This window comes from Heptranchias perlo, chromosome 22 (assembly GCF_035084215.1).
Source record: "Heptranchias perlo isolate sHepPer1 chromosome 22, sHepPer1.hap1, whole genome shotgun sequence".
NCBI lineage: Eukaryota > Metazoa > Chordata > Chondrichthyes > Hexanchiformes > Hexanchidae > Heptranchias > Heptranchias perlo.
In genome coordinates this window covers 39,583,091-39,609,923 of record NC_090346.1, presented here as the reverse complement: position 1 = coordinate 39,609,923, position 26,833 = coordinate 39,583,091, and the positions used below count along the sequence as shown (strand labels likewise).

At 43.9% G+C, this 26,833-nt stretch overlaps 1 protein-coding gene across 3 annotated transcripts in view; it reads right to left on the bottom strand.

The window, feature by feature from the left end:
* Positions 1 to 26,833, bottom strand: part of LOC137340686 (tektin-3-like) — an 82,438-nt gene that overhangs the window by 29,690 nt on the left and 25,915 nt on the right. For all 3 annotated transcript variants that reach the window (XM_068003343.1, XM_068003346.1, XM_068003345.1), the window contains 4 exons: positions 21,853 to 21,936; positions 17,691 to 17,761; positions 12,646 to 12,789; positions 1,167 to 1,389 (listed from right to left, as the gene is read on the bottom strand). In XM_068003343.1, the coding sequence (XP_067859444.1) occupies positions 1,167 to 1,389; positions 12,646 to 12,789; positions 17,691 to 17,761; positions 21,853 to 21,936 (522 nt within the window). The remainder of the gene's footprint in view (positions 1 to 1,166; positions 1,390 to 12,645; positions 12,790 to 17,690; positions 17,762 to 21,852; positions 21,937 to 26,833) is intronic.

Here is a 26,833-nt window from a genome sequence, read left to right as displayed (position 1 = left end):
CTCCACTTTCCTGCCCAATCCCCATATCCCTTTACTTCCCTAGAGTCCAAATATCTATCTCTCTCAGCCTTGAACATATTCGATGTCTCAGCACCCACAGTCCTCTGGGGTAAAGAATTCCAAAGATTCACAACCCTCTGCGTGAAGAAATTCCTCCTCATCTTAGTCTTAAATGGCCGACCCCTTATCCTGAGACTATGCCCCCTAGTCCTAAACAATCCAGCCAGGGGAAACAACCACAGCATCTACCCTGTCAAGCCCATGTCCCTTATTTGCATATACAAAGGGTCTAACGCCTGTTTCAGGTGCTGGTCCTGGACGCCTCTTTTGATGCCTATACCAATATGGTGGGTGGCGCACTCCCGGCTCAGAATGTGCACGTACGCCTCCCATCTTATTGGATGCTTTGGCGCCTGTTTTACATCTGTAAAACAGGTGCAGTGTCATCGAATTTCTCGGCCATGATGTTCATCCTAGGCCTGAGCTAGATATGAATATCCCAGATGTGAAAGGTGAAAGTGTCCTAATTCACTACCATTTAGTCACCATAGTTGAGGTTTTTAACTGCTTGGTGATATGGAGAGAGCATATAATTTGTGTTACCCACTCAACTATGCCAAATTTAGAAAATCAAGGCTCAAGTCAGGAGTGTGATGGAATACTCATCACTTGTCTGGATGGTGTAGCCCCAACAACACTCAAGAAGCTCAATAACATCCAGGACAGAGCAGTTTGGTTGATTGGGGTATCTGCCACCAAACTCGATATCCATTCCCCTCCCCCCACCACCAGCACAGTGTAACTGCAATATGTACTATCTACCGGATGCACTGCAGCAACTCACCAAACTTACCACAATAGCACCTCCCAGCCTTGTGACCTCTACCACCGACAAAGGCAAGAGCAGCACCGTTGTGGGAACACCATCACCTCCTCATTCCCATCCAAGTTACATCCTGACTTGGACATATATCGCCGTCCCTTCATTGTGGCTTGGCCAAAACCCTGGAACTCTCTACCCAACACTATTGTGGGAGCACGATCACCACAAAGCCTGAAGCAGTTCGAGAACTGCACAGGGCAACTAGGGATGAGCAATAAATGTATCCTTGCAAGTGCTGCCCATATCTTGAGAACAAACTTATATGTATAAAAAAGTCCCTTACCTTTGCCAGGTGCATCTGTAGTTTTTTCTTGGCATCTCCAATTTCAAAGGTGCGATGTGTAAATGCAAGATTGACATTGTTAAACTGTTTCCACAACTCCTCTGAAGTAGCAGCTAGAAGCTTTTCAAGCTCATCTCGCAGCCTCGATGAAGCGGCCCGCTCACACTGTGAACGCAGAATGTTGTCTTCTGTATACTTTAACCAGGACCCAGGAGTTGAGATACTAACAAAATAACACATATTGGAATAGGTCAATATAAGTGAAAAGTACATTCGCGCAGGTTTGATATTTTAAAGCTTTACTCCCTCCCCTACTGAAAAATATTAAAATTTACAATATCTGCACTATCTACCCTCAATTATGTGCTGTTATATTCTTACTCATAAAGTCCAATTTCATCAGTGGATAACTTTCGCCATACATTTGCAGATACTTGATTGAAAATGGCTTAGTAGAATTGGTATTTTGCAAACAAACACAACACCCTGAATGAAGCGTGCCACTTAAGTCCATTTTTAGGAATTTTTGAGTCAGCAGGCACAGTAGGAGACACAAATATTTGTTTCCTTTGTGGTAAAGGAATGCAAGTTTACAAACTACAAAAAAAAGAGGGGGGATTGGCAATATTGGTTAAAGAAACAATTACGGCTGTGAGGAGGGATGATATGTGAGAAGGATCATCAAATGAGGCCATATGGGTTGAGCTAAAGAACAAAAAAGAGGCAGTCACACTAATGGGAGTGTACTATAGACCCCCAGTCAGAAGGAGATAGAAGAACAAATATGTAGGTAAATTTCTGAGAAGTGCAAAAACAGTAGGGCAGTAATAGTAGGGGATTTCAACTACCCTAATATTAACTGGGACACAAACAGTGTAAAAGGTATGGAGGGCGCAGAATTCTTAAATTGCATTCTGGAGAACTTTTTTAGCCAGAATGTAGCAAGCCCAACAAGTGAGGGGGCAGTTCTGGATTTAGTTTTAGGGAATGAAGCAGGGCAGGTGGAAGGTGTATCAGTGAGAGCGCATTTTGGTGGTGGTGATCATAATTCAGTTAGATTTAGCATAGTTATGGAAAAGGACGAAGATAGAACAGGAGTAAAAGTTCTAAATTGGGGAAAGGCCAATTTAACTAAGCTGAGAAGTGATTTAGCAAAAGTGGACTGGAAACAGCTACTTGAAGGTAAATCAGTGTCAGAGCAATGGGAGGCATTCAAGGGGGAGATTCAAGGGGTTCAGAGTAAACATGTTCTCACAAAGAAAAAGGGTGGGACTGTCAAATCTAGAGCTCCCTGGATGACAAGGAGCATACAGGGTAAGATAAGGCAAAAAAGGGAAGCTTATTTCATACACCAAGAGCTCAATACTGCAGAAAGCCTAGAAGAGTGTAGAAAGTGCAGGGGTGAAATTAAAAAGGAAATTAGTAAAGCAGAACCTCTCTGGCCACAGGGGATGTGCCAGAGGACTGGAGAACCGCTAATGTAATACCATTATTCAAGAAGGGGAGTAGGGAAAAACCGGGGAACTACAGGCCAGTGAGCCTAACATCAGTGGTAGGAAAATTATTGGAAAAAATTCTGAAGGACAAAATTAGTCTCCACTTGGAGAAGCAAGGATTAATCAGGGATAGTCAACATGGCTTTGTCAAGGGAAGATCATGTCTGTCTAATTTGATTGAATTTTTTGAGGGGGTGACTAGGTGTGTGGATGAGGGTAACGCAGTGGATGTGGTATACATGGATTTCAGTAAGGCCTTCGATAAAGTCCCCCACAGGAGACTGGTCAAGAAGGTACGAGCCCATGGAATCCAGGGTGCCTTGGCACTTTGGATACAAAACTGGCTTAGTGGCAGAAGGCAGAGGGTGATGGTCGAAGGTTGTTTTTGTGACTGGAAGCCTGTGGCCAGTGGGGTACCACAGGGATCGGTGCTGGGTCCCTTGCTGTTTGTGGTCTACATTAACGACTTGGATATGAATGTAAAAGGTATGATCAGTAAGTTCGCTGATGATACAAAGATTGGTAGGGTGGTAAATAGCGAGGAGGATAGCCTCAGTCTGCAGGACGATATAGATGGGTTGGTCAGATGGGCGGAACAGCGGCAAATGGAATTTAACCCGGAAAAGTGCGAGGTAATGCACTTTGGAGGGACTAACAAGGCAAGGGAATACACAATGAATGGGAGGACCCTAGGCAAGACAGAGGGTCAGAGGGATCTTGGTGTGCAAGTTCACAGATCCCTGAAGGCGGCGGAACAGGTAGATAAGGTGGTAAAGAAGGCATATGGGATACTTGCCTTTATTAGCCGAGGCATAGAATATAAGAGCAAGGAGGTTATGATGGAGCTGTATAAAACACTGGTTAGGCCACAGCTGGAGTACTGTGTGCAGTTCTGGTCGCCACACTACAGGAAGGATGTGATCGCTTTGGAGAGGGTGCAGAGGAGATTCACCAGGATGTTACCAGGGCTGGAGCGCTTCAGCTATGAAGAGAGACTGGGAAGATTGGGTTTGTTTTCCTTGGAGCAGAGGAGGCTGAGGGGGGACATGATTGAGGTGTACAAAATTATGAGGGGCACAGATAGGATGGATACTAAGGAGCTTTTTCCCTTCGTTGAGGGTTCTATAACAAGGGGACATAGATTCAAGGTAAAAGGCGGGAGGTTTAGAGGGGATTTGAGAAAGAACTTTTTCATCCAGAGGGTGGTTGGAGTCTGGAACTCACTGCCTGAAAGGGTTGTGGAGGCAGGAACCCTCACAACATTCAAGAAGCATTTGGATGAGCACTTGAAATGCCATAGCATACAAGGCTACGGACCAAATGCTGGAATATGGGATTAGAGTAGACAGGGCCGATGGCCGGCGCGGACACGATGGGCCGAAGGGCCTCTATCCGTGCTGTATAACTCTATGACTCTATGACTCTATGACAAAGAGAGGACATGAAAAAATACTGGCAAATAAAATTAAGGAAAACCCAAAAATGTTTTATAAATTTATAAAAAGCAAAAAGATAACTAAGGAAAGAGTAGTGCCTATTGGAGACCAAAAAGGTAATCAATGTGTGGAGATGGAAGATGTGGGAATGGTTCTTAATGAATACTCTGCGTCTGTCTTCACAAAAGAGGGGGACGATGCAGAGATTGTAGGTAAGGATGAGGAGTGTGAAATATTGGATGGGATAAACATAGTGAGAGAGGAAGTATTAAGGGGTTTAGCATCTTTGGAAGTAGATAAATCGCCAGGCCCAGATGAAATGTATCCCAGGCTGTTAAAAGAACCAAGGGAGGAAATAGCGGAGGCTCTGACCATCATTTTCCAATCCTCACTGGCTACAGGTGTGGTGCCGCAGGATTGGAGGACTGCTAACATTGTACCATTGTTTAAAAACGGAGATAAGTGTAGGCCTAGTAATTACAGGTCAGTTAGTCTAACCTTGATGGTGGAAAGATTATTGGAATCAATTCTGAGGGTCAGTATAAACCGTCATTTAGAAAGGCATGGATTAATCAAGGACAGTCAACATGGGTTTGTTAAGGGAAGGTCGTGTCTGACTAACTTGATTGAATTTTTTGAGGAGGTAACAAGGAGGGTCGATGAGGGTAGTGCAGTTGATGTAGTGTACACGGATTTTAGCAAGGCTTTTGACAAAGTTCCGTATGGCAGACTGGTCAAAAAAGTTAAAGCTCATGGGATCCAAGGGAAAGCGGCAAATTGGATCCAAAATTGGCTCAGTGGCAGGAAGCAAAGGGTAATGGTTGACGGGTGTTTTTGTGACTGGAAGGCTGTTTCCAGTGAGGTTCCGCAGGGCTCAGTATTAGGTCCCTTGCTCTTTGTGGGATATATTGATTTAGACTTAATTTAGACTTAAATGTAGGGGGCATGATTAAAAAGTTTGCAGCTGATACAAAAATTGGCCATGTGGTTGATAGTGAGGAGGAAAGCTGTAGAAAGCAGGAAGATATCAATGGACTGGTCAGGTGGGCAGAAAAGTGGCAAATGGAATTCATTCTGGAGAAGTGTGAGGTAATGCATTTGGGGAGGTCAAACAAGGCAAGGGAATACACAATAAATAGGAGGCTACTGAGATGTGTAGAGGAAGAGAGGGACCTTGTAGTATATGTCCACAGATCCCTGAAGGTAGCAGGACAGGTCGGTAAGGTGGTTAAGAAGATAAACAGGATACTTTCCTTTATTAGCCAAGGCATAGAAAATAAGAGCAGGGAGGTTATGCTAGAACTGTATAAAACACTAGTCAGGCCATAGCTTGAGTACTGCGTTCAGTTCTGGTCACATTACAGGAAAGATGTGATTGCACTAGAGAGGGTGCAGAGGAGATTTACGAGGATGTTGCCAGGACTGGAGAATTTTAGCTATGAGGAAAGATTGGATAGGTTGGGATTGTTTTCTTTGGAACAGAGGAGGCTGAGGGGTTATTTACTTGAGGTGTATAAAATTATGAGGGGCCTAGATAGAAAGGACCTAATTCCCTTAGCAGAGAGGTCAATAACCAGGGAGCATAGATTTAAAGTGATTGGTAGAAGGATTAGAGGGGAGCTGAGGAAAAGATTTTTCATCCAGAGGGTGGTAGCGCTCTGGAACTCACTACCTGAAAGGGAGGTAGAAGCAGAAACCCTCATCACACTTAACAAGTATTTGGATGTGCACTTGAAGTGCCGTAACCTACAGGGCTACGGACCAAGTGCTGCAAAGTGGGATTAGGCTGGGTAGCTCTATTTCAACCGGCACAGACATGATGGGCCGAATGGCCTCCTTCTGTGCCTTAAATTTTCTATGTTTCTGAATATATTCCTCCACAACACAGCCAATGGTTCAGAACAGTAAAAAGGATGCAGACATGTTCGTCCAAATAACCTCTTTAACTCTTCCCATGTAATATATCGCAGAAAAATGTGTTCGTGCACTTAGATTTATCACTTATTCTTTGTTCATGCACCAAGCCAAACTATAAGAATGGGAGGTGGAACGTACTCATATTGTCATGACCGTTTCCACATTTTATTGGCAAATCAAAGATGCAAGGACGGCATGGATTGATTTCCTCTCCCTCGGAAAGCACTTGAGCGCTTCCTCTGGTAGCACAGATCGAGAACTCACCATGTTGAAAGTTTTGGATGGCAAACGTGGACTCCGCCACTCTGTCAGCAGCGTGCTAGTACATCAACATGTTGATGCTGGATGTCGTTGCCAAAAGCCTAAGAGGCCAGCTGCTCTTGATTGGAAAATGATGTTTAGGGCAGGAAATATGTAAAAAAAAGTTATTGCATTCCCTCCACGGTTTTCTTCTTCAAAAACATGACGCCACATGTTTGTCATTTCTTTCATCTGGGAAGTTAAGGCCACAGACTCTTCCATGGTCAATACCAATGCTGTGTTCATTTGACAAGAGGTAAACATGCAACTTACCAACACAGCTATGTTAGTTTACATTACTGCATGTTGGAATTTTCTGCTAACAGAAGCCATCCAACAGTCCTTTGAAGAGCTAATCAAACCCATGCCTAGGATGACAAGCAAGTCACACCGACAAGCTGCAATGGAAGATGAACTTGAGACTGTCAAGTGGAGATACAGCCATTCTACCAGTTTGGACTACTGTAGTCTTCTACAATTACCTTTACTTTTAAAAAAAACACATATGTTCGCTAATAACTCTTTTCTATGCCAAGTGGTCCAATGTTTTTGTTGGAGCAGAGACACCATTGCTGATGGAAAGATTGATCTGGAGGTAATGCTTGAGCCAAACAGACAGAGCGTGGCTCAATTTACTCCTTCCGTTTTCCTCTTTCAGAGTACAAATTCATTGCTCCAGGGCAAATTCCAGAATAAAGTGTAAAAGTAGCTCTGTACTTACTTACTTTGGAATCTCTCTCCCACCTCCACTACTGCAGGAACCAGAAAATGATTGCAACAGCTATACAGAATGAACAACCCAGTCAACAATGGATAGATTATTACTGCTTTAAGATTGTGGTAGAATCTCCCTTTAAGAATTTCATTTTTTTTTGTTGCTAATTCTATCCCTTGCCCATTCCCTGAAGGTACTGATCCCCTCTCAGTACAATTCCACAGGCACCAGACCCCCTAGTACCTCAGCCAAGTGTCTATTCTTCACGTGTGACCCTGGGCATTGAGTGCTGGTAGGCTATTCAATGACGAGGTTGGAAGGATATCACAGCGGAGCCAGACTGTGTTCTGAGCCAATGTCTAATCATGAGCACTTCCAGCCGGGATAGCAATCAGGATTGGGAATCTTGGCCAGTAAAATCTAGGAATTCCTTGGTCTGTGTAGCTCAGCTAATTGCACTTTTTTTTTTAAAATGCAGACTTTAAAGTTGAGAGATGTTCATCTGCTCCTGTATATTTTTGAATGTATCATCTGCATTAATTTTAACAGATAGAAAATCATGGGTAGCAGGGCCTGCAACGTTCTGACACCCACAGCCCGTGGACTGCACTTCCCACCACCAGCGCAGACTCAGAAAATTACCCCTCAAACTTTATTTTGTATACATTTTTTATTGCTTTCAGTACCGGTGGATGGATACGTCACACCTGTCAGGTTTCTGACTTCTTTCATGTCGAGGTTCAAACATTTCAAAGTGACCTTTAGAGGGACTGTGTAGTGTTTGGAGTTTAAGGTGCTACAGCTGTTCTCAATCTGTTCTTGTAGGCCAGGAGGTTGAGAACATGCAAAGGAAATTTCAAAAAGAGGAGAAAACGCTCGGCAGGAAACGTTGAAAACAGGTTTACTCTGGTACACACAAACGATGAGTCATATTCACCAATCCCAGGTGAGTCATCCCCTATGTAAATGTTTTCAAAGTTTTAACTCCTCAAAAGGGGATACACAGATGTACTTTTTTTTTTACAAATGATTAGTTAGAGAATATTCCAAACAACATTACTACTCTAATTTCAAAATATAATTTGGGGGCCAATTAATTTTTGTCCTCGTCTCTGAAGAGTGAAACAATTTCCTACTTTTGATACTGAAAAGCCCAATATTCCAAGGCGTGATTCGAGGGACAGGAAACGAGGCCACGCTACAGGCGTGCATGGGATTCATGTAAACGGATTAAGTGTTTAAATGTGGTCTGACACCAAATCTTCCAACTTTGGGCAAGACTCCAACTCACACACCTTGTGCAGTGGCTGCGTGGGGAATCCTGGCACCAGGCCTGCCTGAATAGGCTTCTTAAAGGGAGATCTGTGGTTTCATTTGCCAGTATAATTATTTGTTCTTCTTGTATTTGCAGCTACGTTTCGCTCTATGCATTAGTTCCTTTTGCTGGGCAGTCTGCCAATTTTGCATTGTTTTTTTTTCCTGCATGTACTTTGCTTCATTATTCTTTGTTGTCCCAGGCGTTTTAAGACCAAGCTCCCGGCAGAGACCCTCACCTGCTGACAGTGGACGTCGCAATTCAGGCACATGCGGCACATGATTTTCCGATATGCAGTCCCAGCAATTGGGGCTCCCTGCCAAGGAATGCAAAGTCAGATGTTCATCCTGTTAAGTTGCAGCATATAAAGTGGAGCACTGGCATTCCTTTGGAGGTTCTGACTGTGCTGCATGATGTGGAGGTGGAAGAGGAGTTCACTACAAGCCAACAAATGCAGGCGTAAAGGGCACACGGGGTGTTTTTGTCAGCACCTGTCACTACCTAAGACCTGGGTTTACTCCACACCAACCTGGGCCTGTCAGAGGAGACCTGTTTTCCTTGTTTCTGCTTCACAAGACATTCTGTCACAGAGTTCTACTGTCTGCTGCAAGATGACCAGCAGACAACATGTGGAACAGGGATGGTTCTTGACAAAAGTGAAGGATTCCACACATGAAGCTTTCATGTTAACGGATCTTACCAAATCATCTCAGAGACACCTGCCACATCAGGCAGTTTGTACTGCACACATGTATGAAGCATCAGATGCAACGTTTTACAAGAGGCAAGCTCGTTTGGAAAGGAGGCTTCAACTGGACAGAACATGGAAAGCCTGGACACCAATTTCCAGAGGGGTCCTAAAACAGCCGTTAGGCTCCTCATTTACATATGTAAAAGGTCTAGCGCCATTTTTAGGCAGCCGCCACAGATGCCTGACAAATCGTCCAACCCAGTTTCCGGTCGGAGGTTTGTCAGGTGTCCCTGCGTCACAGGACGTTGGTCCCCCGAAATTGGGCTTCTTTGTGCCTGTTTTAAGTCCATAAAACAGGTGCAACAAGGTCCAGTTTCTAAGAGCTTTCACTGGGTAGCAGGGTGACTTTGAGTGCAAGGTGCTGCAAATGGACCTGAACAAAAAAGGTTTGTGATTCAAACAATATTCAGGTGATATCTAACCACAGAATTATCATTATGCACATCAATGGACATTATCCAGGAACAGAAATTATGCCATCATTATGTGGCAGTCAACAGCGGTTGTATTTTTGGAAGGAGAAGAAACACTGGGGGAATTACTCTTCGGAGGGCAGGGCTAACCTAAGCATCCATGATTGGCGATTCCACTGAGAAACCCGCAAACAGCGGAGGACTACATCTGACTGGAAGCCTGAACATCTCTATCGTTCCACGTGTGCCACCTCCACCTGCAAGAAGTGTGCCATCCAGCTTTGGCACAATGAAAAAATCCCACACAGAGTGGCAATGGCTATGTACAGTGTTTGAAATACCAGAGCGTGTAAGAGTTATGTTTGCCATAGCTGACATGCGCCACAAGAAATGTGTGCAGAAAGAGAGGAGCCCACTTCCTCCTGAAACCAAGAAAATTCTTCCTCAGATGCAGGCAGGTACATGTGATCTGGGTGCCTGCATTGACTTGGCTGGTGATGTCCCTGCATGCAGATTTGTGCCTGTCCTTCTACTGAAGGATAGTCCTGAATTATTCAATCCTGAATAAGGCCAGTCTCCTTTGGTGCACCTCCTGCAGCAGGTATCATCAACTCTTTAGTATCAAAGGAAGCAGTTTTGCTCACGGGCGCTAAATTGGGCCAGGTTGCGCCCATTGTTTTGGCGCTACACGGCCTCTCCAACATCCAAGATGGCGTCTTGGCAGCGCACGCACGTTTCCAGTGTGACGTGTGCCGGATGCCATCTTGGTATAGGAGTTAGCGCATGTGCAAATATTGAACGCCGGAAGCATGGAAAGTAAGGAGAAAATGGATACAGTGTGCAATGCTGATTTAAAGTGATAGACTTAACGCCCAACTCAACGCACAGTCTTAACCACCATCTGAACGTGTCTTAGAGTGCCTGGAGGATCACCACCAGCCCACTTAAAGGGACCTTGCAGGATTTACAAGTTAGTGGCTGGGTTAGTGCTTCTGGCTGCCGAGACATTTGTAACTGTTTATGGAGGTTTCCTATACTTGAATACCAGGACTAGGAGACATAGCTTAACATTTAGAGCCAGGACGTGCAGGAGTAAAGTTAGGAAATGCTTCTATACCCAAAGGGTGGGAGAAGTTTATACCCAAAGGGTGGGAGAAGTTTGGAACTCTCTTCTGTAAACGTGAATTCTAAATCTGAGATTGATAGATTTCTGTGAACCAAAGGGTATTAATGGATAAGGGGCTAAGGCGGGTAAATGGAGTTAGGTCACAGGTCCACCATGATCTCATTGAATGATGAAAAAGGCTCAAGGCACTAAATGCCACTGCCACTTGCTGCCTCCTGATATACGCCACCTTCTCCTGCAAGAAAGCGGAACGTGTGTTTGGGTGATGTGCCTGTCATGGTTGGATAGCTGCCTGTGTGTGTGGCCTGTGATTTGTGGGTGGGCGGCTTGCAACAGTGGTAATGTGTAAGGGTGAGAGGAAGCTTCTGATTGGAAGAGTTGAGTACTGATGGAAAGAGTTTATTGGTATGTGGGTAATGGGAGGTGTAGTGCGTGGTGCAGTTGGTAGGAGACGCCATTTGACAGTTGACCTCACTCATCTTAACCACTCATGTCAAAGCATTGAACTTCTTCCTTGCACTGCATCCATTTTCAAGATGCTGTGCATCTGGCATTGACTTCGTCCCCCACTGCCTCCCATTGCCTTTTGGGCATATGTCTGGAGGGCCTCTTGCCCCCCCCCCACCGCGGATATAGGATGACCCTCCTTCTGTCCACCTCCTGCACCAAGGCCTCTAGTGCATCAGCAAAGAACCTTGGTGCACGCACTCTCGCAGGCCTGGTACCAACTCAGGTCAGCAGATTGGTGAGGTCTGGCATGCAGATTGGAGGATGTGGAATTTAGTAGTGCGCAACCTTTATTCAATGTTTTAACATCACTCATCAGTTTGTAAACATAGAGACGGGAGCTGCATCTGTGCTTTGCATGTGCAATGTCTGATCTCCATTCAGACTCCATGCAGACAGCAGACTGTTATTTTCAGCAAATATCAGGTACCAGCCACTTTTAAGAGATTTTTAAGAGACAGCCTGGCTTTAAGAAATTGGGGCTCCCCCTGCTGGTGGAAAGTGCGAATTGCATTGAATCTTCATGTCAACGTTGATTTGGAGCACTGCTTGAAGTTAAGTCCTCAGGCCTCATGAAAGTCTCGTCCTGCCTGCGCAGGGGCCATTGGGCGCGGGGTAATAGCGGATCGCAAAACATAGATGCAGCTCCCATCCCTGACACAGCTTCCCCTTTAATGAAGAGCTGCGGCCTTTTTAAGAGCTGCTGCCTCACCGGATTTTACACTCCCCTACTTTGCTACAGACCAAGCTATCTGGGCATGTTTTTCATGGGATGGGAGTGGGACTCTCATCGGAACATTGAACACAGCCCACTCCCTGAGCTGTACGGGATATTCAACTCCAGTTTTGCCATTTTCAGAAAATCGAGGCTTTAGTGTCAGCGTCAAGCACTCCCAGATCAAGTACAGCGTAGCCCAGGTGCTGAGTGAAGCTCTCCCTACTCTATTCCAACAATATCCTACTGTGGGGATATCAACAAGATGGTTTCAAAGTAAATGGGCTAATCCCTGCATTAAAACAGTGGACAGATGAATGCCACATGGACTCACTGGGAGTAGATCTTGACTTTGCGAGATAGTGTGAAACGGGTGATAGCGAGTTTTACATCTATCCCAATTTTTATTTCCATTGAACGTCACAGTCATTTCCTCAAAGTCAAAGGAAATAAAAATCGGGGGAGATGTAAAACAGGCTGCCAACTCGCTATCACCCGTTTTACACTATTGCACAAAGTCAGTGTTTGTCCACCAATATCACCAAAAGTAGTATCTAGGATGATGTGCTTTAACCTTAGCATTGGAATAGTTCCACTATTGGCCTCATGTAGAATTTGCAATTCTCCCATCAGCCATTCGTACATCAATCTGTTTGAAACAACCAGTTTAATGAATTTCATGGTGCAAGCCATACTATTCTGATCACCAGGAGCTAACTTTGAATGTTTTAACCTTAGATTTAAAATTTCAAAGTGGAGAATTGTGTCGGGCTATTGCAGAAACTTACGTTGCGTTCACTTGTTCAACTCCACAGTAATAGTTGATGCCATCTGAGGTGTTCCTCAACTGCTGCAGCTTGTCATCGATCCAGTACGCTGCGCACTTATCACATAGGTCTCGTTCCAGTTCATGCTGAGCTGCCCTGTCGCTTCTATTTTAATAAGAAAAGAACGTTCATATTTGTGAAGTTGCTTCACAGAAGAGTGCACATGACTCAACCTTTTCCTGTAAGAAAATACTAAGGTTCCGCCCTGCGTACTGTTATTTAAAAGCTGGTTGCAAGGTTTGATGTAAATTGGTCTTTCAGTTTGATTACTGGAGGCCATTTTTCACAGATTGTTCTGCTGATTTACGATCTGTATCACAATGGGCAAAAAAAGCCGGCAGGGGGGAAGAATGGTCAGGCATCGCCAATTAAACATTTCCTCTCTGTGTTTATTTTTGTAAAGATGGCAAAATAAAGGGCGCTTAAGGTTAAGGCTGTGGCATTGACAAATGTAAAACCAATACTTGACATGCCCAAAAAAAATACGAGCAGAAGGAAAATACCGATCATGGCCTCATTATTCTGGACTGAAGAAAAGGTTTGGATTTGATTAATGCTGACTGGTATTTTTCATGTTTCCAGCCAAAAGTTGCAAAAACCATATGTTGTACTATTCTAATAAAAATCTGCTCATTCACAGCACAGTACAAGCTCTTTGGGAGTCAAGTTGAAAGATTTATTTTTAAATAAGGATTACCAGCCAATAATGAACAAAATGTTTACATATTTGGGTATTTTACTTTACCAATGATTGCTCTGGGACAAGGCAAAGCTAAATGCTTAAACAAACATGTCCCCCTGCGTGCATGTGCTATTACATCCTGCACCCCAATCATTTACTTGCAATTAAAAATCAGTTGGAATGACAGCTGCACCAGTAATGGCAGAATGTTTGTTCAAAGGCTGATAATTACATTTCTAAACTCAAGGGCTGATTTTAACTCAGGCCGCTGGCAAGAATGGGGCAGTAAGGGCCCTAAAGAATCACATGTGCAACACTTACCGCCCCCGTTCCCTCTCTGATCCCGCCCGCCGCCATTTTCCCCGGAGCCTTTACAAGGCAGCTCAGGCATCATACGTCATACTAGGCTATTTATATACTAGGACCCTACATACACACAGAGAAATGTCCTGGATGGTGTAAATTGGCCAGGCAGTAGTGATGGTGCCTGCTCCACTGCACTTAGGACAGCAAAGAGAGGCCAACGATTTTCAGGGCTGATATTTCTCATGCACCATGTGAGACAATTTCCTCACTGGTATTCTCCAGGTTTCTGTGCCACTGATCAACAAACATGTTGGCAGTTGATGTAAATCGTGTAATTAATACTGCCAACTAAAATGATCACAAAACAGCATCGGGTGCCAAGCACGGGCAATACTGCTTACACAGCACCCCCACCTCCAAAAAGAAATTGACCAATCACATCAAGTAATGAATCTTTCCAAATTCATTATCATCGTTAAACATGTTGTCAAATTTGTGGCCTTTTTCAGTCAATTAAATTGATTCATGTGAATTTCATTCACTCCCCAGTTCCAACGGAATTAATCAGTGCACATATAAGCTGAATGCCAAAAAAAAATTATGTTGCGTGTGTTATTTACACTGCCACAAGGGATGGAGGAACTGGTCAGCAAGCTAACCAAAGGCACTGCTTGGCAACCTGGAGATTTGGATTTTTTAAACTTTAAAGACAACTAACAGGGTCTCAGCCATCTCCTGAAGAAATTGTTTGAAAAGATTCTCCCTGCTCCCTCTGTACAAAGGTACGTTAAGTGACCTCCAGAATATTTATCAAAACAACATCCTACATTATTCATCCATGGCCAGATGCCTTCCTTGGCATAACACTTCAATGGTTCCCAGCTGTGGATCTCTCATATTCCAAATAGCACTCAATCATTATCAGTACTCATCATTATATTCCTCGATCCTGTTCCCAACCTCTATCTCTTTTTTTAAGATGTTAACACTGCATAAATTATTTCATGTGGGAGTCTAGTCTTACAGGCAATATCCGCAACTGTGTGAGGTATAATGTCCTTTTAATTTCAAGCTTTGCTTTAGGCTTATTCATTTTATACCAGTATTCCAGTTCCTGGTTCTTTAGTTCTGTACTGGAAGCTGTGTCCTACCCCCCTTGAAGTTGGCAATGTGTTAATGTGAGGCATCGTTTTGAAGGACTGGACCCGAATTTCCTCTGTTAACACCCACCCCTCCCCTTTCTAGGGCATGGGACGTTGTGGACAGGAAAAAGATGCGGAGACCCACAGAACTGGACCGTTCTACTCCTTTAACGCATGATGTGCACTTTTGGTGGGACAGGGAGTGGGTGAAGGAAGCTCCCATTTGAAACAGGTGGAAAGTCATTGGAATATATAAATGACATGGGAGCACCATTCTGGCCTTTTGGCCCAGAAAATCGTTGGGCTTCGGGCCTCATTATCATCGAGGTGGCGAGCTGCGGACGCCTAATGAGCATCTCCAGGCAGCTCACCAGCAAAGAGGACTTGAAGATCGGGCTGCTGTGACACGAGCAACAGCCCTCAAGTAAGTCTTTAAAGGGGACCAAGAAGAGGTGGGGGAGAAGTAGCGACCGGGAAGGGTACAGGCCACCATCAGGGAGGGTAGAGGCCTGGATTGAGGAGGGGGGGTAGAGGCCGAGATTGGTCGAAGCTGTAGCAATGGAGGGGTCGACGGGGGGGGGTGGGGGGGGGGGGGGGGAGGGTGGTTTGAGCGGTAGCAATCGGGGGGGTGGCATGGTGGCGATCGGGGGGAGTGATGTAGTAGTGATTGGCGAGGGGGGGGCGGTGAAGGGGGTGTCTATCAGCGGCTCGCATGGTTTTAATGTGGGGTTGGGAGGGGCAGGAGTGCTCCTCCCCGCTCCACATTCAGGTAAGTATATTTTAAACACTTACCATCTTGGTTGCAGCCTGCAGTGGTCTCTTTAAGGGCCTCTAGTTGGGCTGCACATAGACCTGGTTTTCCTGAATGCAGTCAGCCCAGCGTTGGCTACTTTCAGAGCAACCTAATATTGTAGAGGGAGCCTCAAACAGGCGTTAGGCCCCTTATTTGAATATGCAAGGGGCCTAACGCCTATTTCAGGCGTGGGCCCTGGATGCCTAATTTTTGCCTACACCAATATGGCGGGCAGCACACTTGCGGTTCGTAATAACAGTGCTTCCTGCCCGCCATATTGGAGGCTTAGGAGGCCCAAAAACCAGGTGCTTTGCGGTCAAATTTCTAGGCCATTGTGTTTAAAATGTTTCTTTGTCCACAGCACCATTACTGGTATCGATGGGTTTGGTTCCCCAATGGGATTCCTCCTATCTGAGATGGTTGCGAAGCAGAGGAGGACACTCACTGAAGGGATGTCAGGCAAGTCAGACTGCACAAGAGGTGTTCTGCACCCACCTACCAGAATCGGCACATCCACATCTGCAGACAGAGGTGACCAAACCCCTACTCGACAGATGATTAGTGCACGAGGAGACTCCATCTCTCAAAGTAGAATGTGACAGCAGGCCTGAAGGCACGGATGTGTGTATAGGCCTGACCAACCATTGTGCTGGTTCCTCAGCAGCACTCAATTACAGTACGTCATGCTTTACATAGAGCTGCCAGGCTGATCAACAGCCAGCAAAGCCTGTTTGTCCACAACTGCCAGGATGCCACCAATCATATTTGAGGCATTGTCACACCTACCTGGTAATGGGGAAGTGCCTTCACAGGGTTAGAGTTGGCAGAGAGCCATATGCAGAGCTGGGCCATCTGCTGTAAGGACAGCTACTGTTAACAGGCACAGTAAGACACGCAACTACCAGTGACAGAACTAGTCAGCTGTGGCCCCAAACCTACACGTGGCATTTTCTTTCCCTTTGTTTTTGCTCGTCACTTAAACCCCATCCACTGCCCACTTCGGTCTTGGCAAAGGCTGCTAACGGGTCATTTGCGACTCACCCCGTTTCTTGTCCCCATCCCTTTAAATTTCACTACATTACAACAGTGACTACACTTCAAAAAAAAGTGGCTGTAAAGTGCTTTGGGACGTCCTGAGGTGAAAGGAATTATATAAATGCATGTCTGTCTTTTTTTTTTCCCTCATTTACAGATAATTTTCCACTCCCACCATCACTGTACTCCCCATTCTTGCCCAACTCTGCACGTGGATCAGTGAAGAATTACACTTAGTTGACCCAGGAGTTTCTATGCCATTAGCACGGTATCAATTCTTAATTTTTTAGCCATGGCTTGCAGCAGTAGAGGAAAATTAAAAGGGCGTGTCACAATTGGAGGGACAAAAATTCTGAAAGCCTTTGGAAAGGCTCAGACGGCCTATTTTTGGGGCGGATGCTTCCAACATCATTGTTCAGCAACACCCACCTTACAAACCTTACCACTATGTGGGACAGAACTCCCTCCCATTTTCCTCTACCAACACCACCTCCCCCCCACCTCTGCCCCTGCCCCAGACTAACGCTGTGATAATGGGCAACCAACATCAGAAAAGCCAAGCTATGATCTCCCCAAGGCATGCAGCATTCCCTGGCTTAGAGAGGTAGCAGGTGACCTACTCTTGGGTGTCTGTCATTGCCATTCGTGGTCCAAACTGCTAGGAGATGTGTGAGATAACCAAGGGCCAGGGAACACAGTGGAAACAACCAGCTGGCCACTATTTGATTCCTCCCTCTAAGAAGGTATGGCTGAGATCAGAAATTGTACATAATCTACCATAGTACGTTTGTGGGCCAATACCGGGAATGGCCCGTGTTTTGTTATATTCTGTGCTGGGATGAGCAACATGGGTTCATTAGAATTAATCTTAGAAGTGGATATCACTGAGTACATTTTCTGAATCCTTGCATCAGCTGAGTACCTTGGATGTCCACGATTTCCCAATGTGCAAGGACTCAGAGAATATACCCTCAAAATTGATTGCATCCAGTGAATTTTCATTCAATCCTATAAGTGCAGTTGCAGGATAAAAACTAACTTTACTTACGCAAGTTGTGCAGTAGATCTCTCTATGGCTCTTTTCAATCTTTCTTGAATACATTTGACTATTCTCATTTCCTTTGAAGAGATAAAAACACAACGTTTGGAGCATTTTCTGGTAAACTTGTCTAATTTTTGTGTGGTTACAAAATAATTGGGACCCACCCTTCTGGTGCACTCCCAGCGAGAGTGGAGCGGAAGGGCCCAGCGATAGGCCAGGGCCCAGATACGCCAGGTCCCCGCCTACACTGGGAGTTCCCGCTTGATCCAGTAAGGGCCTCTTCTTGCCCCTTACAAGGCCAGTGATGCAAAGGGAGCGGAGACTCCCAAGTGAGGAGTTTCCTTGGTCCCGCCTGTCAGATGCCTTGAGGAAGCATGGAGCCTCATGAGATGAAGAATATTGGTCTCCAGAAGGATGCAAATGGGAGGATCCAGACCAGGGAAGCAGCCTGGACTTCTGAAGAACAGATAAACTTTTAACATTTTAAAAAAGTTATTGGCCACTTACAAAGGGGTGCAGAATTTGTTTCTCTGAGGGGGAAGGAGCTGGGTACCCCCATACAGATGGCAGCAGGCACCGCAGTTTCTGCCACTTCATTGCCCCAACCAGGATTTGCCGCCTCCCATTCCGCTGGGACTGCCACAAGCCACTCCTTCTCCGTCTGCCGCATGCAAATGGTGGTGGGACCATTGGGCCCTGGGTGCTCAGAGGATTTCCCTCCCATCTGCCCCATTTTCCAGGGTTGCCATACGGACAGGCAATGGTAGGAAATAGCAGTAAAGGCCCTGAGTTTCCCTATGAAAGGAGAGGCACTTGTAGCAGTCTCCTCTCTCTCCAAGTCGGGCTCAGCACTTACCTGCTGAAGGCATCACTCTTTGCCAAGGCCCTCATGGCTGTCTTGATCCCAATTTTCGGGGCGCATTGCCGCCTCTTCTGGTGCTGCAGCAGCATCCCCGCTGCAGCACCGTCGGAGTTACCTTGGTTGCACTGGCGCATGGGCTTCCTCTTGTTGGCAGGAATCCCTCCAGGACCCACCGTGCATATGGAACGAACCCCGACCCAGGAAAATGCCAGAATTCTGCCCCAAAGTGGATAATTCCCTCTCAGTGGTGATGAATTTGGACTTGGGACGGGAGCCCAAAACTGGCTCTAGCCATGCGGCAGCCCACTTCGCATCCCGTCCGATTTTCTTCTCCATTGCAATCCAATGGAAACGAAAATGGGGTGAGTGTAAAATGGACGCCGATTCTATAGCACCCGATTTGCGTTCCTGCCCAAGGAGAATTTAACCCCCTTTGTGTCGGAAACAAACACTAGCAATGGCTGTAATACCGCACCTACGTAGAATAAATTTGTTACAGCATGATACTGTCACATTCACTATTATATTTTATGTCAACATTTTTTTTAACAATCCCCGGTGAAGAACCTGTGTTATGAGCAGGACCCAGCACACCGGCCGTATAAAAGAAAATGCACTCACAGTATCAAGAATCTTATCATGATTAAGATTCACTCACAACACAAGAGAGCAGGGCGGCATTAGCAAGGTGTTCAGTTTTATCTGTATATACTATCCTCTGCCAACAGGGCCCAGAAGAAAAAATTTGCAGGGCTACGGGGAAAGGGCGGGGAAGTGGGACTAACTGGATTGCTCTTGCATAGAGCCGGCGTGGACTCGATGAGCCGAATGGCCTCCTTCTGTGCTGTAACCTTTCTTTGATTCTATGATTGATTCTATGATTCAGACAAAAAGTCCACTGACCTCTCTACTACCATGACAGTCATCAAAAGGTATGAGGTTTTAATCCACAAACTCCAGTGATCTTTCCTGGAGGATTGCCTCTTTACTAAATAACATAGGAACAGGAGTAGGCCATTCAGCCCCTCGTGCCTGCTCCGCCATTTGATAAGATCATGGCTGATCTGTGATCTAACTCCATATACCTGCCTTTGGCCCATATCCCTTAATACCTTTGGTTGCCAAAAAGCTATCTATCTCAGATTTAAATTTAGCAATTGAGCTAGTATCAATTGCCGTTTGCGGAAGAGAGTTCCAAACTTCTACCACCCTTTGTGTAATAACATGGCAGGTGTAACCAGGTACTGTGCCATAAAGCAGTAAGACATAGGTTGTCATTCCTAATTTTTCACACATTTGAGTTCCCATGCATGCTAAGTGTCCAGGCTTGACGTAGGCAACCCACGTTTTGATCATCCGAGTTTTCGGATGACAATCAGCACGGTCCCAACTCCATCCCTTGGCATCATCCCCAGACCCTTATCTATTGCTGCTGCTGATTCTCCGGAACATTGCTGCAGGTAGAAATCTACATTATGATCTTGCAAGATCAAGAATTCCCACCCATAACATATCAGAGTCCAACGCTGAGGAAGTACTGTAAATTTGTGCTCATAAAAAACTCTGCTGCCCTTATCCTAACTCGCATCAAGTCCCATTCACCCATTACCCCTGTGCTCGCTGACCTATATTGGCAATGTAGGTCCGGCAATGCCTCGATTTAAAAAAATCTCATCCTGGTTTTCAAATCCTCCGTGGCCTCACCCCTCCCTATCTCTGTAACCTCCTCCAGCCCTACAACCCTCCGAGTTCTCTGCACTCCTCCAATCCTGGCTTCTTGCGCAGCCCGATTTTAATCGCTCCACCATTGGCAGTCGAGCCTTCAGCTGTCTAGGCCCTAACCTCTGGAATTCCCTCCCTAAACTTCTCTGCCTCTCTCTCCTCCTTTAAGACGCTCCTTAAAACCTACCTCTTTGACCAAGCTTTTGGTCACCTGTCCTAATATCTCCTATGTGGCTCGGTGTCAAATTTTGTTTGATAATGCTCCTGTGAAGTGCCTCGGGACATTTTACTACATTAAAGGCACTATATAAATGCAAGTTGTTGTTTAAAACAATACCCATTTCACACAGATTTCAGTATCTTGCAACTGTACTATGTAGACATGGGTATGTTGACTCTGCTGCAATTTCTGATTCATATGGGCATTAGGGAATCACATACGGGACATATGAGCCTTCCAATGTGATGTGCTTTCTCCTTAATAGCAGTGCTGTGGATGGTAAATGGAAATCAATTTGAAAGCGGGGAAGAAATCCCAGCAATAATCAATTGAATGCACATCTTCAGCACAATAACACGAGAGCCTCCACAACAATTTCTCAACAGGTACTAATAGGTCACACATTCCTTACATTACTCATCATTATATAGATGTTAGAGCTAACACCCACAGCAATGACCTGGTTTAACTTCCACGTCACCTCAATTAGTTTGAGTCTCTCCAAAGCCAATGTTCAACATTATCCATCAGAACTAAAAAGCAAAGCCAAAGTTATGAAAGGACTGCTATCGGCTTAACCAGTGTGCCTGGGCCTGCGCATCACAAAGTTTAAGAGCTGCGGTGATCCAGCAGAGCAGCTTTTCACTTCACATGTGCGAAATGATTCAGTCTCAGTTTTATAAACATCCCGCTGATATCAGCCTATTTGTGAGCAATGCAGGGCAAAAAAGAACATTTGCTGATAAATTCACGCTGATCAATGAATATGGCTGAGCTATAAGATGCTTATACTAGCTAATGGGTTCAGGTGATATTTATAACTACTCAGGCAGCTTACATCATTAAAATGCAAGCTGCAATAATAGGAGAATTAATGAGGAGTTAAAGGCATTAATCTCAGGGCTCTGATCGTCTCTGATTCATTTATGACATCACTGAGGCCCACTTGATTGTGTTGCTGCACCATATCTCACTGCTAACCATTCATTATCTGCTGCCACATAGCTCTCTGACACATACACCTGTGGAAAGGCTATAATTTGTAAAGATGTTAATTTCCCCAAATACTTTCATTTGATTAGACAAGTGAGTAGCATTTAAGTTTTACCAACTCTAGGGCATACATTCTGATGCAGACAATGGCAGGGCAAACTAAGTGTAATATGGGGATTCTAAATTACGCACAAAGCCTTGCAGCAAAAGGCTATGTGTGAGGTGGTGTTGGTCGTTGGAACCATGGGGACAATGGAGGCTTTCTGGCCACTGATGAAACTTGGCTGCTACTGTGACTGTCATTTGACACTACAGTCTGTCCCAACTTGAGTTTGTTATTGTGCCCAGTGGTATCTCTGTGTGTAACTCACCTCAAGTAGCTGTGTCTCCACTTCATCGTGGACTAGGTCGATGCCCATCCTCTTTTCACGATGGTATAAACATTCTTGAACCATCTGAAATAAGCAAGAAAGCAATTACACTCAAAAACAATACTTGTCTTATTCATGATGTGGAGATGCCGGTGATGGACTGGGGTTGACAATTGTAAACAATTTTACAACACCAAGTTATAGTCCAGCAATTTTATTTTAAATTCACAAGCTTTCGGAGGCTACCTCCTTCGTCATCGTTCACCTGACGAAGGAGGTAGCCTCCGAAAGCTTGTGAATTTAAAATAAAATTGCTGGACTATAACTTGGTGTTGTAAAATTGTTTACAATTGTCTTATTCATGTCAAGCTTCTAGAACATTTTATTTATGGGCTTATTTTAAACTTGCTAAAGCAATAGACAGCATTGTAGGAGAATCTTAAGAGACTTTCAGAATGGGTATGGGGATGGTACGCATGATGTCAGTGGTTTCACTGCTAACATCACTTTTATGTGCCTATTTGGAAGTTTATGCAGTCTCGAGGTAGGAGAACTGCACACAGACTTCGATTGACAATTTATGAAAGTACTTCACTGGCTGTGAAACACTTTGGGATGTTCGAAGAATGGCACTATATATATAAATGCAAGTTCTTTCTTTCTTGAAAATCTATGGTAACTAGGACTCAGGGTAAATTCATAGTCTTTACATTTGTTAATGGATGACATTCACTGCAAGTATAGAGAAGGCATTCTGCATTTTTGTAACTTTAGTCCATGAGGGATACAAATGTTTTTTTTATTTATATAACCATGATTTATTTATTTAAGCATTCCATATATTTTTAGATGGTTTTGAACAGCATTACAGATGATGCACTAATCTAGGTGTTAGCCATGACTCAGTTGATGGCACTCTCGCCTCTGAGTCAAAAGATCGTGGGTTTAAGCGCCACTCCAGAGACTTAGAGCACAAAATCTAGGCTGACACCCCCGTGCAGTACTGAGGGAGTGCTGCACCGTCGGTAGATGCCGTCCTTCGATTGAGATGTTAAACTGAGGCCCCGTCTGCCCTCTCAAGTGGATGTAAAAGATCCCATGGCATTATTTTGAAGAAGAGCAGGGGAGTTCTCCCTGGTGTCCTGGCCAATATTTATCTCTCAACCAACATCACGAAAACAGATTATCTGGTCATTATCTCATTGCTGTTTGTGGGACCTTGCTCTGCGCAAATTGGCTGTCGCATTTCCTACATTACAACAGTGACTACACTTCAAAAATACTTCATTGGCTGTAAAGCGCTTTGGGGCGTCCTGAGGTCGTGAAAGGCACTATATAAATGCAAGTCTTTCTTTACCTATTCAGCAAAATGTTTATGTCTGTATGAATGTCTACATATAAAAATTGAGGATTCCAAATTATTTTCTGATCGTCCATGCTAACCACATAGTATTTTCAAACGTGATTAACAAGGATCAATCAGATCTGAGAGTCACATCTCACAACAAACACAGAAGGTGGCCGTTAAACAACCATACCAACTCAATATTTAAGTAAATGGGAAAGACTATTTTAAAGTTGTAACTGAAAATTTAACTAAATAAGTTGAAGGAACTGTAAAAATTTACCCTGACTGAAATTTTAACTAAGTTAAAGGCTCGGGCCGAGTCAAGCCTAGGGCTTCTGGACAAGTTAAGGAATTTGTTGAAACAGGTTAAGAAAGATGTTAGAGGCATAGAAAGGGACCTAGAGATAAATATAACAACAAATGTTAAATACAATACTGAAAGATAGTAAAGAAGTAGAGAGGAGGTTAGAATTTTAAATGATAAAATAGGCAACAAAACCAAAGAAAAAATGGTCATAAATATTATCTGTAAACATTTACTAATGAGGATAATAACCATTCTAATGTACTATATTTTTGTAGTACATCAAATATCTTTGAGAATTTTGAAGTCCATGAGGTAGAGGCACTTAGTTGAAGACTAGAAAACCTCTTAGGCCAAATGGTAGATATCCTAGGATGTCGAAGGAAGCTTGGGAGGAAATTTGTAGGGCATTGGTTATCATCATGAAGGAATGTATTCTCATGCACTGTTGAGATTCTGAAAGGTTGAAAATAAGCATACATAGAGGGAGTAGATTTTCATCTTCATCGCCTGGGTGGTAATTGGCAGGGCAGGTCGCAAGCCCTTTGTAGAAACCGCCTGATTATCACTCCATTAATATCAATGGAAGGAAAATCAGTGAAGGCCATGTATTCCGCCCAGCCAGATTACCACCCAGACGGGGAAGACAAAGATCTACCTCGTTATCTACGTTTAAAAAGAGTAATACAATAATACATGGTGTCTGTAAACACCATGTATTATTGTTCAATATGTATAAATGCGTAGGCTTCAAGGAGATCTTGAAACATTTGCCTGAGGAAGGAGAAAATCTCCGAAAGCTTGTGAACTTAAAATAAAATTGCTGGACTATAACTTGGTGTTGTAAAATTGTTTACAATTTAAAAAGAGTGACAAATCTGACCTAGACAACTTGGCAGATCCAAGCTTAACATCAATAATGGGTAAAATAATGGAAACTCTTCAAAAAGGAGCTGGAGAATGTAGGAAAACAGGCAATCTAAATTACATTCTAGGAAATCTAAAAGGGTTAATCCTTGTATTCTGCAAAAGTAAGTCTCAGGCAACGGAATTCTGCATTATACATCCTAGTGCTACCAAGGGTTTCCAATGAAGAATGATGCCTCTATAACTAGAATCTGTCAAATTGTAGACAAGTGGATTGATTTTGTGCTATGGGTCTTGTAAATAAGACTAACAAGTAAGGATGTCCTGGAAGGCAATTGATATCAAGGCCCCGTTGTCATAACCTAGATGCCAGCAGCAAAGGAAAGGAGTGTAGCACACAACAGGCGTCCTGTCCTTCATTAAACTAATTGATACCTTTGATCAAATTTGTCATCTTGGATTGGCTACTAATGGTCCTGTCTCTTAAGTGGGATTTGCTTAGTAAAAACAAAGGTGTATAAACTCATGCTATGCCACCCCTAGATTGGAAGGTTTCTAGAAAGGACAAAGAAGTGTTAAGAGTAATTGTTGAAAGACTAAGAAAGTGTTTAATTGGACAGAAATAAAACTTGTAGGATCATAACTCTCCTCACAGCAAGCAAGAAAATCACAACTGCTTTGTCCATTAGGTGAGGAAATTGCAGATGCTTTAGCCATAATCTTCCAAATCTCTCTCAATTCAGTAATTGTCCCTTTAGATTGGAAAATTGCAAATGTAACTCTATTATTTAAGAAAGGTGAGAGAGAGAAACCAGGAAATTATAGACCTATTAGTCTAACATCTGTTGTGGCAAAGTTATTGGAATCTATAATTAAGGACAGAGTGACTGAGCACTTAGGGAAATCTGAGTTGATTAGAGAGAGCCAACATGGATTTGTAAAGGGTAGGTCATGTCTAATGAACCTAATTGAATTTTTTGAGGAAGTAACTAAAGTGGTAGACAGGGGAATGTCTTTGGATGTAGTTTATATGGACTTCCAGAAAGCATTTGATAAGGTTCCACATGAGAGATTGTTAGCTAAAATTAAAGCTCATGGAATTGAAGGCAAATTATTGCACTGGTCAGGAGATTGGTTAGGCGGTAGAAGACAGAGTAGGGATAATGGGTATAAACTTTAATTGGAAGGAAGTGACTGGTGGTGTCCCACAAGGATCTATGTTGGGGCCTCAACTAGTCACTATATTTATTAATGACTTATAAAACACAATAGAGAGCCATATATCTAAGTTTGCTGATGACACAAAGATTGGTGGCATAGTAAGATGGGAGCACAAAATTACAAAGAGACATTGGTAGATTAAGTGAGTGGGAAAAACTGTGGCAGCTGGATTTCAACGCAGGTAAATGTGAGATCATCCATTTTGGACCAAAATAGGATATATCCGAGTATTTTTTAAATGGTGAAAAGCTAGGAACAGTGGCGGTCCAAAGAGATTTAGGGGTCCGTGTATACAGATCACTAAAATGAAATGGTCAGATACAAAAAATAATCAAAAAGGCTAATGGAATGTTCGCCTTTATATCTAGAGGGCTAGAATATAAAGGGCACGAAGTTTTGCTACAGCTATACAAAGCCCTGGTTAGACCACATCTGGAGTACTGTGTACAGTTCTGGGCACCGCACCTTAGAAAGGATATATTGGCCTTGGAAGGTGTGCAGCACAGATTCACCAGAATGTTACCAGGGCTCCAAGGGTTAAATTATGAGGAGAGATTACATAAACTAGGCTTGTATTCCCTGGAATATAGAAGGTTATGAGGTGATATGATTGAGGTTTTTAGGATTTTGAAAGGAATTGATAGGGTAGATAGAAATAAACTTTTTCTGCTGGTGGGGGAGTCTAGGACAAGGGGACATAACCTTAAAATCAGAGCCAGGCCATTCAGGAGAGACATTAGGAAACACTTCTTCACACAAAGGAACTCTCTCTCACAAAAAGCAGGAGATGTTATGTCAGTTAATAATTTTAAATCTGAGATCGATAGATTTTTGCTAGCCAAAGGTATTAAGGGATATGGAGCCAAGGCGGGTAAATGGAGTTAGGATACAGATCAGCCATGATCTCATTGAATGGCGGGACAGGCTCGAGTGGCTGATTGACCCACTCTTATTCCTATGTTCCCATCTATTGACATTAATGCATCTGTGGTTTTCTGATAATGCTGCTGTATTCAAGGCCCTGTTTATGCTGCAGGACCTCGGAATGTTCCACCTGTAAAATGTAACTGCTGTTAGCTAATATCTTAAGTCCTTGATTCCAAACAGTAAATTAATAATAGAGTTTAGGGAGGGAATTCCAGAGAGTACAGCTGAGATACTCCAATAAGTTACATCTGTCTGTAATGATTTATGATCTATTGGTGATAATAATCTCCACTTCAGTGCCGTAAACTCAATGC